Below are 17,061 nucleotides of genomic sequence, written 5' to 3' on the forward strand. Positions count from 1 at the left end.
TTCTATCACAGAAAGGTTTACCACATGCAATCTATGGGAGGTAAAAATCGGTTAGCATGGACTTGTTGATAGTGAGTATAGACCGAGTGACAAAGCTAACCTAAGAAACACATCACTGCAGCAAAAAAAAAATCTTTGAGCTTGTGGATCCAGTGGATGAGTTCTTCTTGTCAGATAAAAGAATGAAGCAGCGATAGTGGTGATAAAATGCACCTTTCCTTGGAAGTAACTGGTAGCTCAAATTCCTGAAGTTTCCTTGTATCTGTTCAACGTAATAAACTTTTTCCTTTAATCTTGGATGATGAATAGCACCTTAATCACAGGTTACACAAATGGGCACCATTTCTTTATGGTGCTTGACTTCAATTCCTTTTCCTTTTGCCACCCTAGGCTTATTGACATCCATGGTTCATGATTTTTTGTTTCTTTCAAATGCAAAGACCGCTGTGGGGTGGGATCCTTTGAGATTAACCCAACCTCATTGCATATCAGAGGAAAAGTATGTTCACCTCTAAGAATTGAGGGGCACAGACAATAAAATGAGTTCCTTCATTTATTTATTAGTAACCAGAGCAATCGTCCCCTGCCAGCTCCTCTCCCAGCTCCTAATCATGTGCTCTTTGGAGCTAAGAAGGCTTCTTTGAACATTCTTTCCTAGCGATGGAGGTGGTTGTTTTTCTCCTTCCTTCTCCTTATTCTCTCCCAAATCCAGAGTGTTTCTTTCCATAATTTAGATGAGTTCTACCTCAGAAATTTTTGTCAGAGAAGCAGGATGACATCCTGCAGTGCTACTCTGTATTTAGTAATGTAGAAGTGGTAAGTGACCATACCAGGAGAACAATATGCTTTATGATTAGTTTACCATAGAAGAGGTGGAGGCGCTCTCTCCTGTATAAAGCTAATCTCTGCATCTGAGCTTTGGCACCTCTCTTCTTTTGCCTTCTAGGAACCCACACGCCATTATACCTATTTTCTTCTGGTTACTTAAATCCTTTATCACCTGAATCCTTTCCCACCATCATTTCAACATGCTTTACTCTCACCCAGTTTAATCCAAACAAAGCAAAAAAACCCTGCTTTTGATCTATGCATCTTTACTGCCTTATCCTTTTTTCACCTACAAAATCAAACTTACTTTGCACGTCCATCATCTCCATTTCTTCACCTTTGCTATATTGTGGCCTCTGGTGTCACTACCCCCAAACAATTGTGGATAAGGTCACTAAATCCAAGACATCTTTTCCTGTTCTCATATCACTTGATGAGTAAGTACTTATCTTAGCAAGGACTTGACACTGTTGAATATTCCCTACCTCTTTCCAGAAATACTCCGTCAGCTCTCCTTACTCTTAACTTTCTTGTTGACCCTTTCTCTCTCTGCAAATTCACTTTCCTCCACAGGGCATTCATTCACCTCATGCCTTACTCTGAGGCCTTCTCGCCTCCATTCTATGCTTGGTCCTAGCTATTCCATTCAAACCAACAGCTTCATTTATACTGACAACTCCTGAATGAATATTTCTAGGACAGACTTCTCTGGCTTAACCCAAAATGGGGTTGATTTGCTTCCAATATATCTATATTGAATTCTAAACTTTCCCATAGGTGAAAAATCATTGCCATCTGTCCCTCCCAACTCTAAATAACAGTAAAATAACAGAAAACACTATCCTCCCTTTCTAACCTGCCTCAAATCCTGTTGATTCTACTTCCTTAAAAAAAAAAAAAACCTCTCGAGGCTTCCCTTTTCTCATCTCCATTGTCACCACCCTTACTCAAAAAGTCTGTTAATGTAAATTGTTTGTTCAAGAGAGCCTTTTATGTCCATAATAAAATTTAGCACTAAAGAGGGCTAGTTATAGTTATTTGGGTTTAAAATAACATTTATTAACACAACTTTTAAAACCTGGTGTTCCATAAGTCATTAGTTTCAATTTACAAAATTTGCTATTCTCTCTTCAGATAATCTGGACATATATAAATCTAAACATCATTTTGATATTTAGTCTGTAAGCCTATTATTATACCCCTGAAAGCAAAGAGCATAGCACAGTGCCTGGAACACAAAAATGAATAGTAATGAATATTATGTAGTAAAAAATGAATAGTAAATAAATAATTGTTCAAAGTTAGTTTCTTGTCTCTGTTATATTCTCCCAACTTCCTCTAAATAAAAATTAAAGCTTCCCATTTTGATAATTTGGTGTTACTCCTAATTACACTCTGTAAGATTTCACTCTATGTATTTAGGTTTCTAATCCATTCCGATGTAGACAATATAGATGATGGCTTTGGCTATTAAGAAAATGAAGGCAAGAGTAAATATGGGCAGAATTCCTAACATATCCATAAACTGTGATTTGTAGTGATAATCTGATAGGAAGGGCTAACCCGTTTTCCTTCTTGAATGGGAGATTTAAGAAAAAACAATCTCTAAGATTCCTAGTTCTTGCAGAAGAAAACCCCTTCTCTTTGATACTCCAGGTCCATAGAGTCAAGCCAATCAGATTTTTTCCTGTTCTTCACTTTTTGGGGGGAAGAAAGGGTTATCTAGGAAATACTGAACTTCCCTTTCCCTAAAAGTAGGCCAGAATAAATAACTCAAACTTTAAATGCAATAATATTGAATGCTTTAAACCAACTGTTAGAAACAATTCCAAAATGGAGTCACTTATGCTAAGCCCAATGTTTCCAAACCTAATTACACTTTTGGGCTTTCCCAGAAATCGAATATTAAACTAGCCAATCAGGAATTGCTTGGTCAGCACTAGTGATGTAATCTGCCTGATAGATCCCCTACAATACCCTAAAACAAAGTGACCTTACCACACCCAGTCTACTTTTGCTAGTATAACTTCCTTTTTCTACCTTCTTCTGCCTACACAAGTCTTTCTTTTTGTACAGTTTCTGGGAGCTCCTTTTTACCTGCTAGGTGGGACGCTGCCCAATGCATAATCGTTGAATAAAGCCAATAAGATCTTTACATTTTACTCAGTTCAGTTTCTTTTTTAACGTAACTAATCTAAATTTCATTTTAAAAAAAGTCATTATCAGTTTAAGATGAATACTGAAAAGGTGACTGACATGATTTGGGGGGTTTGCTTTAAAATATTCCAGTAAAGAAAAAAAATGGGGGGTGGTGGTCAAGACAGATGAAACAAGAATGAAAAATGTTGATAATTTTTGAAATTCTAGTTCATTATATTTTTCTTCGAGTTTTTCCACAATAAAAAGCTTTAAATTTTTGGCTCTTTCTATTTTTCACTCTCCGAACTCCCTTTTGCCTACTAAATTGAGACAGGTCCTGGCCATAGGAGGAGAAAAACTGCACAACCAGTCCTTCAGCAAACCTCTGCCTGTCCTCTTGTGAATACACTAAATCCTCAGGGGAGGCTTTAATCTTTGTTACACAGGTTTCACCCACTATCCGAAATCAGAGCGTTCCTATGAAACCTCCTGGAAGCCAAAATGGCATAAAGTGAGGAAGCAATTACCCTACAACACGTCTTGTTAGGGAGGTAAAACACAGATGCTCAAGGATACAGTTCAAAGCTATGGCAGGGAGATGCTGAATGTATATTCTCCCAGGAGGGAACTTGGTGGTGCCACCGCAGCCTCTGTCACGGCAGCTGCAAAACAAGCGCTGAATGCTATTTCCAATGTTCACTTTTCCCCATAAAAGTGAAAATCACATTTCTTTCCACAGTGGAAACAGTTACTAATACGGGTCCTTCTTGAAAACGAAGTGACCTAGAGTGAACTTTTCAACACCGGGAGAATACCTGTATACGTTACTAACATATAATTAAGTATCTAAATATTTCATTTTAAAACAAAAAAAATTTGGCCTTCCGCACATAACTCCAGCTGGGGGGGAGCATTTTTAAACCTCCGCCGGTATTATTATCCCAACCTTTTTTTATAATCAGAGTATCACAATTTTTTCCAGAAACGGCCCTTTTTTTTTTTTCGCCCCTCACACCACAAGATTGAGGGGGAAGTGCGGCGCGTCGGCAGAACGGCATTCCAGGGCTCAGCTCTCCCCAAAGCAGAAAAACCTTGTTCTCTTCGGGCCTCCGTTTCCACCAGGTGAAAGAACAGCCAGTCGGTGGTACCGGCTCCGGGCCCCTCCCGGCCGCGGGCAGCCCCGCCCCGAGGGCGGAGACCGGGCGGGGCAGCGAGCTCCTCCGCCTCCTCCCGACTCGCTGCTGCCCCCGGTGCCGGCGGCGCATGTGCCCGGCAACCCCTCCCCGGTCCTGGATTCCACTTCCCCTCCGCTCGCGCTGCAGCCGCAGCCGCCTTCAGGCCCCGCGCCCCCTCCGGAGTCCATGGCCGGGACGCGCTGGGTGCTCGGGGCGCTGCTCCGTGGCTGTGGCTGCAACTGCAGCAGCTGCCGGCGCACCGGCGCCGCCTGCCTGCCCTTCTACTCGGCCGCTGGGTCCTTCCCCTCTGGCGTCTCGGGCCGTCGCCGCCTGCTGCTGCTGCTCGGAGCCGCCGCGGCCGCCGCCTCTCACACGCGAGGCCTCCAGACCGGGCCTGCGCCCGCCGGGAGGCTGGCGGGGCCTGCCCCCTCCGCCGCCGCCGCGGCTGCCGCCTCTTACTCGGCCCTGCGTGCCCCTCTTCTGCCGCAGTCGCTGGCGGCGGCTGCGGGCCCGGCGCGGGGATACAGCCAGGTACGTGGGTGCGGAGAGGGGTGGCGCGCGGGACCCTTCCCCGGCCGCGCGCACGCGCCCCCGCGCCCCTCCGCGTGCGCCTCCCGTGCGCGCCCGGGGATCCGCGGCACGCGCCGCACCCGCCTCCCACCCCCGCCCGCCCAGTCCTCCTATTGGGCCCCAGAACAAGGGACGCTTTCCCAGGCCTCGGGTTTTCTCCTTGTTTTGTTCTCCTCTCGAGTCTCTGGTCGGTTGGGCAGTGTAAGTGTGACTGGGGGTGAATGGTGAGGCCTTGTTTCCCGCCGGCCTATGGTAGGTTTTGTGAGGCTGTGGACGCCCCCACCCCGCATCCTTGTCGCTCTCCGCCCGCTGGTTGTGAAGTTGGGAGGCCAGACCCTGCGGAGGGTTGGGACTTTCCGTGCAGCGGGAGCACTAGGCCTGGGCGGCCCTCGGCGCACCTCGCGGCCCGCAGATGGGAAGGTTCACGCACACACTGCGTGGGCTGGGTTCGTGGGGAAGGAGGCTGGTCCCCAACGCTCTCCTCTCTCTCGTGTCCCTGGGGAAAGGCGGGTTGCCCCAGTTACTGAAGGTCACCTCTGCACCTCCACTTCGTCTGACAGAAGGTCCTTTAGGACCATGGGTCGCCGCCAATGGGAGGGACAGCCTGGGGACTGTGATATTGGGGGAGGGGGGCCGACGAGAGGCGGCGGCTGGGGCTGAGGCCATGGGTTGGGGACCCAGGAGTGAGTCTACAATATTTTTTTAAAGTAATGTGTACTTTAAGTACTCAGGTTGCAGGTATTTTGTGCCTCATAGGAAGCTTTCTTTGCTTGTTACGTGGCATCTGGGAAATGTCAGCACACTTTCTGATTGCCTTGTTCCTGATGCCGTGGGTCATATTTATCTTAATTCAATTTATGCTTCTCCTTGAATTCAGGGAAACTGGGAAGCTAATCAGCATGGCTGCTGCCTGCTAGTGGCTGAGCTAATTGATTTGAATCCCGGCCCAACACTTTCTGCTGCCCATTTCTGTAAAAGCTTGTGATGCTTATGGAATTCTGGGAATATAGGGAATGTTACTTTTATTGAAAAAACACAAACTATCTCTATTAAGCCTTTGTGAGCTGGCTACTCCCTTTACTTGATTATTCTTTGAATTTGACAAGTATGATATCTGTTGAGTTTCTGCTAGTGTCATATACTGTGCTTAAATTTATTATTGATTTCATAAAATTATGTGTAAGTCTTATCAGTGATGGGAACATACAAGGGAGTGAAGTATCTCTCTGTTTAGCCCAACAGGATTTAAATCACTTGACTTAAAGCCTGAGTTGTCTTCCCATTTTGATAATTGTAGTACTTGTTGCATTCTTATTAAATATGCATTAGGCCTCTGCTAGAGATTTATATTTATCATTGACTCCTTAAAATTAGACATAAGTCTTTGTGTAAATGGTGGAATGGTACAAAGGAATCTGTTTCCTTAGCAAGTCTTAAAACCTGGGTTGTCTTTCCTGGTTATGGTTGTGGTGCTTGACCGAATCTTATTACATTCCAGTCTTGTAAAAAGGAGTTCTGTAGGTATGTCTCAGGCTCCAGTTACCTCACACTACTGCCGTTGCCTTTTAGGATCTTTCCCTCATTCAGTTGGTCTGACATAACAATTGGCAGGTTAATCTTTCCAAGCATCCTTCTGTCTTGTCAACACTCCTAAGATGTCTTTTGTCAACTCCCCTTGGCCTACCAGGTTAAGGACACACATTGAGCTTAACACTCAAGTCCCTCTGCCGTATGGTACCCACCAGTTCCTTTTGCCAGCTCATCTTCTTTGACTCCTAATTGTACCCTACAGTTTAGCCAAATGGAATTATTGCTGTTTTGCAAATGAGCTTTGGTTCATTCTGCTTCTTCCCCTCACTTCTCAAGCTGCAGTGCCCTATCCTTCATACATCACTGTCAGAATTCTAGCCTTCCTTTAAGGCTCATCTCATATCTTAATTCTGTTAGTGCTCTGTTTTGAATTTCTATAATATCTTGTGTCTTAATTATAGCACTTAGAGCACCTTATTTTGTATGCTTGTCTTAGTCTAGATGGTAAGCTTTCTGAGATGAGGGTCTAATTGTGGCGTATACTCACATATTTGTCAAATCCAGGAGACCCTTCCTGTCCTGCCTTAACTAAAACACTATTATTAGGTGTAATTTGGGACTGATGAATTTAAAAACAAACCTGGAATAAAATTTATGTCTTGCCAAATCATTAGGATATACCGACTTGTTGCTTTAGGATGTACAATTTAAGCCAAAGCAGGATAAGTGAGATTTGTGAATTTTACTTCCTGCCTCTGAAATAGTAACTGTCCCCAAAGAGTAACATCTGAGTGTTAGTTTGTGGAAATAAACGTTTTCTAAGTAGGTTGTTATGAAAGTATTTTTACATTTCTTCATTTCTCTTGGAAGGAGTCTAAAACTACCTACTTGGACGACCTTCCACCTCTCCCTGAGTATAAGTTGCCTCCATCCAAGTTAGGAGAGGAGGTAGATGATGTCTTTCTCATTCGAGCTCAAGGGTTACCGTGGTCGTGCACTGTGGAAGATGTGCTTAGCTTTTTCTCAGGTATGTTTTATGTATGTTTTAAATATGTTGATTTCATCTGAGTAAAAGCAGTCCCATAAAATCCAAGCTGGGCTTTGGTGTAGACATCTTATCTGATGGGGATTCTCACTCTGGCTGGTTCCATATGCATGCCAAGTGACACCACGTGTACCATTTGTCATATATACCAGGTTTAAAAGACCTTGAATACAACAAAAAAATTAATGTTAAAGCTACATGGTTTAAAATCAGTTTTCTCTGAAGTTTTAATATGTACATATCAAAAAGTGAAAACCTATTGGTAGAAATAAGAGTATTGGTTGAGTAGCTTTTTATGTAATACACAAAAATTTAATATGCAGATCACTTAGTAGCAAGTGATAGTGTTCCCTCAATAACATGTTTGGAAGGCTTATGTATCTGTGGATTTTAAGATTCTGTATCTGACTGTGATTTTTAATTTCCCTCTTAAAAGGCTTTTTGAAGATGCTGCCTTAAATGTGAAATGATATAGCATTATGTTAAGTACCTTAATGTGCATTGTGTGGATCAAGTGTTTTAAAAGCCACTTAAATCTTGCTCCCAGTTTAAGAGGTGTGCAGTATGGGGATGTGTTTCCCTGATAATGATAGGAAAGGAAAAAAATCTAATTATGTTGTAAAATTATTCTTATAGGATATATATTAGAGATCTTGTGGTTATGATTGTAAGAGAAGATGACATGCATAAACCTAACCATATTTTTAATACCTTAAGTGATTTAAAACTGATTATAGAAGTATTTGGAAGGAAATGTTACATTTTGCATCAAGCTTATTCTAATTTGTCATTTAATGGTCAGGAGATCCTAAGATTTTGTGCTAAGGTTGTTTATGTCTTCCACGTGGAACGTTTTAGAAACTACCACCTCATTAGCATTCTGCTCGCTTCACTGATGGGAGTTTGTGTGAGGAAGGTGACAGGCATTTTGGAGCCTGCTTTGTTTTATTGTTGGAAGATTGCAATTCTAGTGACTTGTGTAATTGAGCTATTGATTTCTAATTTTAATTCATTTCACTCACATACTTTCAGACTGCAGAATTCGCAATGGTGAGAATGGAATACATTTCCTCTTAAATAGAGATGGGAAACGAAGGGGTGATGCCTTAATTGAAATGGAGTCAGAGCAGGATGTGCAAAAAGCCTTAGAAAAACACCGCATGTACATGGGGCAGCGATACGTGGAAGGTACGTGAAGTCATGTTCTAGCTCCTCGCGATTGTTACGGTAGACTGTGCTTCCCAAGGCACTTTCAGTTGATCCTTAACAAGAGTGAAGTAGTTAGATATTATGAATACAGCCGTTCCCAGGGTGTGAAAATGAAGCCCAGAGATAATTTCAGATTCTTACCTATAAAATGAGGAGGATGTTGACCAAATTTACCTCAGAAGTTGCGATGTTACACCTGGCACATAGTAAGTAATACTTGATAAATGTCATTTATTGTCTTCTCCAGAGAAGTACATAAAGATTAAAAATAAATACTAGTTTTTGGATAACCCACCCACTGTGATTATTTTTTTAATGGCTTCTTTCTTTATTGTGTAAGTTTTGCATACCTTTTGTGCTCCTTTTCTTAGTATATGAGATAAACAATGAAGATGTGGATGCCTTAATGAAGAGCCTGCAGGTCAAATCTTCACCTGTGGTAAACGATGGCGTAGTTCGTTTGAGAGGACTTCCTTATAGTTGCAATGAGAAAGACATCGTAGACTTCTTCGCAGGTGTTTCCCAGTTATATCTTGTTTGGGGCCTCATATCTTTTCCCTCACTTCGTTTCCTTCTTTTTTTTAGGTGAACCTTTTCCTAGGTAACTGCATACAGTTATATTAGGTGCTTTAGGGGGGGAACTCTTCGGTTGGATTTTTAATGTTTGTAGATTTTGTAAGTGTTTTGACCTTTCACACTGATCTTTGGGAGATGTCAGATTCAAAAATGATTTCATGTGGGTTCATTTTAGTATTGAGGAAAATGTCCTCTCATAAGAGTGGTTATATTTGTCTAAGGCAATAGCAATTTATATGATTTAAAAGCATTATTATCTAATTCTTAGCTGTAAAATATGCACCAGTAGTGATAGTCTGAATCTTTCCCCTACTATATAATTAATGGCAAAACAAAGAATTGTGTTTTAGATGGACAGCTTGGACCCTAAACATTTTTGAATATGTAGATGTTATTAGCTTTTGGCTGCATAATAATTTTCTTCCCCTTAGGTATGTATTCAGCTTTGGGGCTGGCAAAATAGTCCTACAATTTTACTAGAAAAATTAAAAAAAATTCTTAGTATGTGAAAGAATGTTTTAATTCTAAGAATAAAGATGCCCTTGTTAGCAGAACTAATTTGTAATAATTTTTGGATGTCTTAGGACTGAATATAGTAGACATTACTTTTGTCATGGATTACAGAGGGAGAAGAAAAACAGGAGAAGCCTATGTGCAATTTGAAGAACCAGAGATGGCTAACCAAGCCCTGTTGAAACACAGGGAAGAAATTGGTAACCGGTAAGTGAAGCAGATACTAATGATGTGGAAGAATCATACATTGGGTCATTTTGATGAATGCATTGTAATAAAACAGTAAAATTATCTAAACACAGAAAAAGAAGACAGTAGTATGATAAGCTGTCAAATGCCTATCACTTAGATTAACAAATTATTAACATTTGTTGTATTTGCTGCACCGGTTTTTCAGTATATATCTTTAAAAACCCTTTTTTAACACGATCCCAATGTTATGACATTTAACAAAATTAGCAATGATTTATTATCCAATACCAGTCCATAATCACACTTTCCCATTTATACCAAAATATCTTTTCCATTTGCTTTTTTTTTGGCACCAGAATCTAGACATGGTCCACACATTGAGTTTGATTGTTATGCCTCTAGTCTCTTAAATTAGAGCAAATCCCTTTTTCCTTTATTTTTTTTTTATTACCTCCTACTTTTTAAATGCAATTGACTTTTGAAGAAATTGGGCCAGTTGTCCTGTATAGTGTCTCACATTCTGTATTTATCCTGTTGCTTCCTCATGGTGTCGTTTAACTTGTTCCTTTGTATCTGTTATTTCCTGAAAACTGGAAGTTAAAGCTAAAGTCTTGAATTGACTCAGGTTAACATTTTGATATGGATACTCTCTGGGCAATACTGTATACTGCATATCTCATCACATTAGGATGCATGTAGTGATGGGTCGGTTCATTTGTGTTTTAACTTTCATTTTCGAGGAGTACTTAGAAGTGTCAAATTTTAATACATTGTTTTGCTGCTTTCTGGCCTTTTTACCTGGCTCCTTTGAAGTTTAAAAAAAGCCATTTCAGGATCTACTTAAAGGAATTAGTTCAGAGGTCTTTATTAAAATTTTTAGTTACTTAGTTATTTTTTATGAAATTTTTTTAAATGAAGAAAGTATATGTAAAGTACCCTCCCTTTAATTTTCTTTCAGTACTCTTCATATTTTCTTATAACTTGGAACACATCAATATTATGTTTTTATATGGGAACACTAAGGCAGTGTACAGATGTCTTCAATAAATTAAGAAATGATACCCTCTAATGTTTATAGATCTGTAAATAAAAATGATTTTTACAGTTCAAGCTTAATAACTAAATTTGGAAAAGCAGTGTTGCGAAAAAGAAAACTGGTTCCAGAAGCCTGGATTTAATCAATAGTTCCATAGTCAAACAGTAAGTCAGAATTGACATTTACATCATGAATTCTCATTAGCCTCTTAGTGAAGTCCTGAACTGGCTCCTCATACACTGTGACTTTTAATATCTTAAACAGTTATGATTAATTTTCACAGAATTGAATTGTAAGGCTTCAAGAGATTAATTAACTATTAGGAAAAAAACCTTTCTTACAAATTAATTCTTTTCATACACGCAAGTAACCTCTGCGTATTCGTCCTCATGAAGCAAAACAGGGTAGAAAAGCAGAGGTAAAATGTATGTGAAGAAAACTGTTATCTTGGGGGTGGAGGTGATTAAACCAGTGACCTGTTCCGTTGAGAGTACTTCTTCATGGCCTAACATCTATATCCATTCTTTTTGCCCCACCAGTTTTCTTTGGATACCTGGGTATGTTAGGTGTTAGAAATATTGTATATGCATGTTCTAAAGAGTTCAGTGTAAAGTCACTTTGTACCATTGTGCCTGTTTGCTTTTGCTTTGACATAGATATATAGAGATATTTCCAAGCAGAAGAAATGAAGTTCGAACACATGTTGGATCTCATAAGGGAAAGAAAATGGCATCTTCTCCTACTGCTAAGTATATAACTGAGCCAGAAATGGTCTTTGAAGAGCATGAAGTGAATGAGGATACCCGACCCATGACAGGTTTTGAAAGTGAGAAGGAAGTAGGTAAGGACATTCCTCTTATTGATCTGCTTTGCATGTTTTGATAGTTAATTTTTTATGACAGTGTTGTATGAAATTATGAGATGATAGGACAAGGGAATTGAGTTAAATATTTAATATGTCTTTGAGTGTAGAATGTACTCTGAATACAGTTGCCTCTCAGTATCCCCAGGGAGTTGGTTCCAGGACCCACCATGGATACCAAAATCCATGAATGCTCAAATCACATAGGTAGCCCTCCCTGTCCATGGGTTCCACATTTACAGATATGGAGGGCCAACTGTGTATGTAGAAGGGCTTTATTATGCCGTAGGCTTTTGCCTTTTTTTTTTTTTCCCCAATATAATCATCTTCGTAGATTCTATGTCAAAGGCTGGGTGGCACATATATAACAAAAAGAAGTAAAATGTCAACACTTAAGATGGGAAAAAAATGTGTATAGAGAGCAGGAATGTTGACTAAGGAGTTTTGTTTGCCTCTGTATTTAATTATTCCTTTGATTCCTAATCCCAAAGCAACATTTGGAATCTTTGAAGTTGATAAATCCTTTTTAAGTGTGTGCCCTAGGATTAGTCTGTTACAACTTATTTTTTAAAATTTTTTTTTTGGTGACGATAACCCAGAAGGTTTTTCTTTTGCCTTTATGTTTTTCCATTCATAATCATTTCTCCTCTCTGTTGTGAGAGAAAGATACAGTCTTTTGGAATCTGGTAGTGGTTTGAAATACTGAAGCCTTACGAGTGTTCAGGTGATATTTGTTAAGTGGCAGAAATTTTAGGTTGTTTTGGCTTTTAAAATTAAAGCCCTCTTCCTTACTGTTTCAAGAGGAATGAAGGACTTGGACGTACAGGTCATGCCTAGTTATAACCCGTTAGTGACTCTCGAAGCTGAAATGTTCTGGACGGTGCTTCTTGTTCTGCTTCTCAGAGTTGCCCAAGGAGACGTCAGAAAAGCTTCCAGAGGCTGTTGATTTTGGAGCTGCATCTTCACTACATTTTGTCCACATGAGAGGATTGCCTTTCCACGCCAATGCCCAGGACATCATAAATGTATGTGGTAGTAAGATACCCAGTCTCAGTAGCTTTGAACAGAAGTTCTAAGGTGGAACTTCTATTAAATCAGGGAAGGTGGAGAAGAAGAATACAGCATCCCTGTGGTAGCTTTGGGTAGTAAGGTGGCGTCTCCATAGTTGTGGAGGCTTGTCTTACTTTCTTGAGCCAAGAAGTATGGGTTTTATTACATTTTAGGATCAAATGTATAATAGATAAGAGGATTTTATAGATGCAGAATAATATGGTGTAGGTTTAGTATTCAAAGTAAAAAAGTTTGGTTTTTCTCTAAGTTAGTTCAACCCATTCATTTTTGAGTTTAGGAAAAGGAGACTCAGGGCATTTCTCACAGAGCTGTTAGATACTAGACACAAATCCAGGACTCCTAAATGCCTAGAGCTTTCATTAGACCGTACAGCCTCCTTGCATCTGGCTTCCCTAATCTTTGAGAAAAGGAATTTTTAAAATATTTTTATTTCATGATAGATACTGTATGAAATGAAAAGATAGAACAGTGAAAGCCCCTATTGACTTCATAAACTTGAGAACATTTACTTAAGGTAGATCCATACTCAGAGCCCTGATTCAGTTAGTAGTGGGGTCTCACAGTTTTCTTCATGATTTCAAAAAGCGTAATAGGAATCATATCTTTACCCAAATGAAAGTTGCATGGTCTTGTTAAAGAATTACATTCTGTTGCTTTGGTTTGGAGTGATAACTACTCAGCGTGGTAGCTCTCTTTAGATAGTGCTGGTAAAAAACTGATTATCAGGTGGATGTCTGATTGAAAAAAATGATAAAAATGAATTATTAAGAAATGAAGTGTATTTGATGGATAGTTTTTAGAAATAGGGAAGGATGTGTGTGGGAGGAATAATAAAAAGGGTCCTTCTTGGTATAAAAAAAAGTTTGAGAATTGTATATATGGTATTGTACTTACAGTTTAAGTTCTCTGTGAACAGATATTTGAAATGTAACTTTGAGTTCCAAGAAGATCAGAAAAGGAGGTGGTAGATGTGTAACTACATTGTTGCTTAAAGAGATTTCCTGAAAATAAGTTTATCAAATATATGAATCCAAGTCTGAAAGAAAAATGCAGAGCCAGCAAACTTGTAGAAATCGGACCCAGTAACATCATGTTCCTCTTGGCTTCCTTGGTTTGTTGTTCAGTTTTTTGCTCCACTGAAGCCTGTTAGAATCACCATGGAATACAGTTCCAGTGGGAAGGCCACTGGAGAAGCTGACGTGCACTTCGACACCCATGAGGATGCTGTCGCAGCTATGCTCAAGGATCGGTCCCACGTTCGTAAGTGCTGCCCTTGGTTTCTGTTGTCATGTTTGATGTCTATCTGTTTACAAATGCCTTTCTCTGCTTTGTAGTTTGCCTAGAATTTTTCCCTTGGGATAATTGTATTCCATTAATGCTACTAAATAAATATAAAAAAGACAGAAAAAAAAACACCCCACTATATTATAGTGAGAAGCATTTATTCATTAATTATCATGCATATATCCATCCAGAATTAGATAGAATTTTTTTTTTTTTTTTTTTTTTTACTAGGGAAAGGATGGGGCAAAGGGCTTGAGTTACTGTCTGAACTATGAGGAAAATAAATGAGTACACCATTATTTCTGCCCTTACAACTTTAAAAAATGAATCTTTTTTTGTCATTCTCAGACCATAGGTATATTGAATTGTTCCTGAATTCGTGTCCAAAAGGAAAATAAGAATTCCAGAGACTCCAGATAATAAGGTAAATTTAAGAGGTGCAATTGTGGAAATTATTTTCAATTGATAAATTAGTCATTTCCTCACTCGTAATACGATTGAAACCATTTCTTTTTAATAAAGATCAAACTAATCATGATAATTGAAGCTTCAGTATAAGGAGTGAAACTCCCCTGGGAAACAGACTATATTATGGTCATATAGTGGCTTTGAGTATTTTCCCCTTTAGAATCTGTTTGTATCACCCCCAACGTTCATCATGCTGTGCCCAGATAGTACCTCTGGTAGCTATATATCACAGTACACTGAAGGTGTGCCTCACATTAACTTGTCTTCCTATAAAATTTAAATACATTTACTCAGTTCTAAGATATTTTTAAGATGTTAAAAGTGATACATTTGAAACCGGGGTGTATCATGCATCTATACACTGAATGTACCGCTGTGTCTTTTCCTAAAATGGTGTTATCAAAATGGCAGTCCTGGGAAATCCTTAGATTTCATACAGTTAACTTCTCTGTGGTAAATCAACTATGTATGTCTTGATGTTCCTTCCCTTACTCAGTGCTATGTGGTGTCTTTTTTCCCCCTAAAATCTTTTCATATATTGTATTGTAATCGTTTTTCTACATGTAGTGGTACATTCCTTTGAGGCACTTTACTGTAATGATTCCTTAAAAACACATGGGACATTTCTTTACCATCGTTGTCATAGACTGTTTTTGGATATAAAGTCCCACAGTCTTGTGATGTTAAATATTTTCATTAGTTAAAATCTATATGAAATATATTCTGTGCTCAACTCTGAAAATCTACTGTCTTCATGCCAGGCTGTAAGCGCTAACGCCCAGCTAATTTTCTTCACCTTAACTTAGTTGATTTGTCGGAAAACTTGCACTAAATCAGAAAGAAAAAAAAGAATTTACAATTTTAAATGATACGGGAACATGTGTAGTATTTTTCATTTTGAGTAAGTGTACACCACTTTTTTTTTCCAGGATGAAGCAAGAAGCATTTCATTTGCACACCTTTCTTGGACATGGGATATAAAGTTCCAGTTTTTTTAGCAGTAACTGCTAGAGGAATGATTTGGGGGTTTGGGGTGAATTGCTCATAAGAAAAAATCCATAATGGACTGTTTAGCAAGAAAAAGGAAAGATTCAGTTGGGGATTATGAAATAAACTACGAATTTAGTTTTTTGTTTAAACTGTCCAGGATCTGATTAAAGAATCTGACCGTTATTTTCTATGATTAAACAGTTTGTTTTCACAGAGGATATGTGACCCAGTGTAAAGACTACGTATTTTTATTCAGCACTCTTCCTTTAAAATCTCCCATTTTAAAAATAATCTGTTTGAGGTTTTCTTTTTTTGCCTGTGAATTAAGAGCTTTGATGTAAAACTTCTCATGGAATAAAGTACTGATTTCTTTTAACCAAATACTCACCAAAGCAAGGAAAGGTTTCAGACCTTTGAACCATTATCATTTGGCAGAGTAGTTTTAATTTTAGGTGTATTTAATTACTTTGATAGTGGTAAGACTTTTTAAAAAGGAATCAAAACAAAAAATACCACTGGTTAGTGTAAATGACAACAGTTTGTCAGTTTGATGTCTCTGGAAATGTTTTGCCTTTCTAAACCCTGTGCTACAGGCATTTAACATTGGTGTCTGTATAATTAAAGAGGGAATTGTAGTGTCAAAAGTTGTCTGAACACCCCCGCCCCCAGCCCCGTCTTTCTTTGGTTTTCAGTAAACCTTGAAGTGTGTGTTAGTGTCAAAACTGTGAAGTGACATGTCATGACAGTCCTGACTGGTAAGGACATTGATGGCTTCACTTGAATTTAAACCAGCTCTAGATAGGATGGAATCTAAGTCTCCTCATTTGCTTTTTTCAGTGGGGTAGCACATCCCATATTTTAGAACAAGTAGGGGTGCCTTGCTTAAATAAAAATAGCATTTAATGTATAATTGTGTGAAGGGTTTATGGATAAAGCTGTATTTCTGTCACATTGTGGCAGTACGTTCTGCTTTAATATTAAACAGCTTGTTATTTAAACATTGGATCAAAATAGCTGGCTTCAAAATGTAGTCCTTAATAAACTAATTTTATGTTCACCTGTAGGAGAATCAAAGTCCTGTATACTTTCTCTGCCTTGTTCCTGTTCTCAGGGTGACGACTGCCACGTGGTTACCAGGAGATGCAGATCTAGTCCTTAAAATTGAATTAGCCCCGATTTCTGAGAGGTGATATCTGGAAGAGAGATTATGTCTTCTCTCACTTAATACATAACCGTCTTTGATTACCAGCTAAGATACGAAATCACTGTACTGTAAGTAGTCAATAAATGAAGGCTTGTTTCAGGCTGAAGATTACCTAAGAGTATTTATTTTGGAGTGTGTCAATCAACCTAATATATTTTTACATCAAGTCCTGGTATATTGTAAGAAGAAATGATTAATTTTCTGTTGTGTTTGTTTCCATCGTCCTGAAAGAACGTGACTTAATCAGCCAGCTTCTGTATTACTACCTGGAGAGAAATGTATTTTCATGTGTAGTTGAGTATACTGAGTGAGCTCTGAGAACTGGTGTCTGTAGCTGTATGACCAATTAGAGTGTGATCTTTTTCTCTC

The 17,061-nt window shown here is 39.1% G+C and overlaps 1 protein-coding gene across 2 annotated transcripts; it reads left to right on the forward strand.

Annotated features, from left to right (window-relative positions):
- Positions 1-4,235: 4,235 nt before the first annotated feature.
- GRSF1 (G-rich RNA sequence binding factor 1) lies at positions 4,236-16,808 on the forward strand. 2 transcript variants are annotated; one of them, XM_032458458.1, is made up of 10 exons: positions 4,236-4,673; positions 7,113-7,269; positions 8,320-8,475; positions 8,868-9,011; positions 9,657-9,792; positions 11,470-11,654; positions 12,579-12,700; positions 13,871-14,006; positions 14,379-14,454; positions 15,428-16,808. In XM_032458458.1, exons 1-9 carry the CDS (start codon positions 4,329-4,331, stop codon positions 14,426-14,428), a joined length of 1,431 nt encoding a protein of 476 aa, XP_032314349.1. In that variant the 5' UTR covers positions 4,236-4,328; the 3' UTR covers positions 14,429-14,454; positions 15,428-16,808. The 2 variants fall into 2 exon arrangements, with proteins under 2 accessions (XP_032314349.1, XP_006188744.1); XM_006188682.2 differs by lacking the exon at positions 4,236-4,673 and adding an exon at positions 4,828-4,964.
- The last annotated feature ends 253 nt before the right edge of the window (positions 16,809-17,061 follow it).

Source organism: Camelus ferus, chromosome 2 (assembly GCF_009834535.1).
Source record: "Camelus ferus isolate YT-003-E chromosome 2, BCGSAC_Cfer_1.0, whole genome shotgun sequence".
NCBI lineage: Eukaryota > Metazoa > Chordata > Mammalia > Artiodactyla > Camelidae > Camelus > Camelus ferus.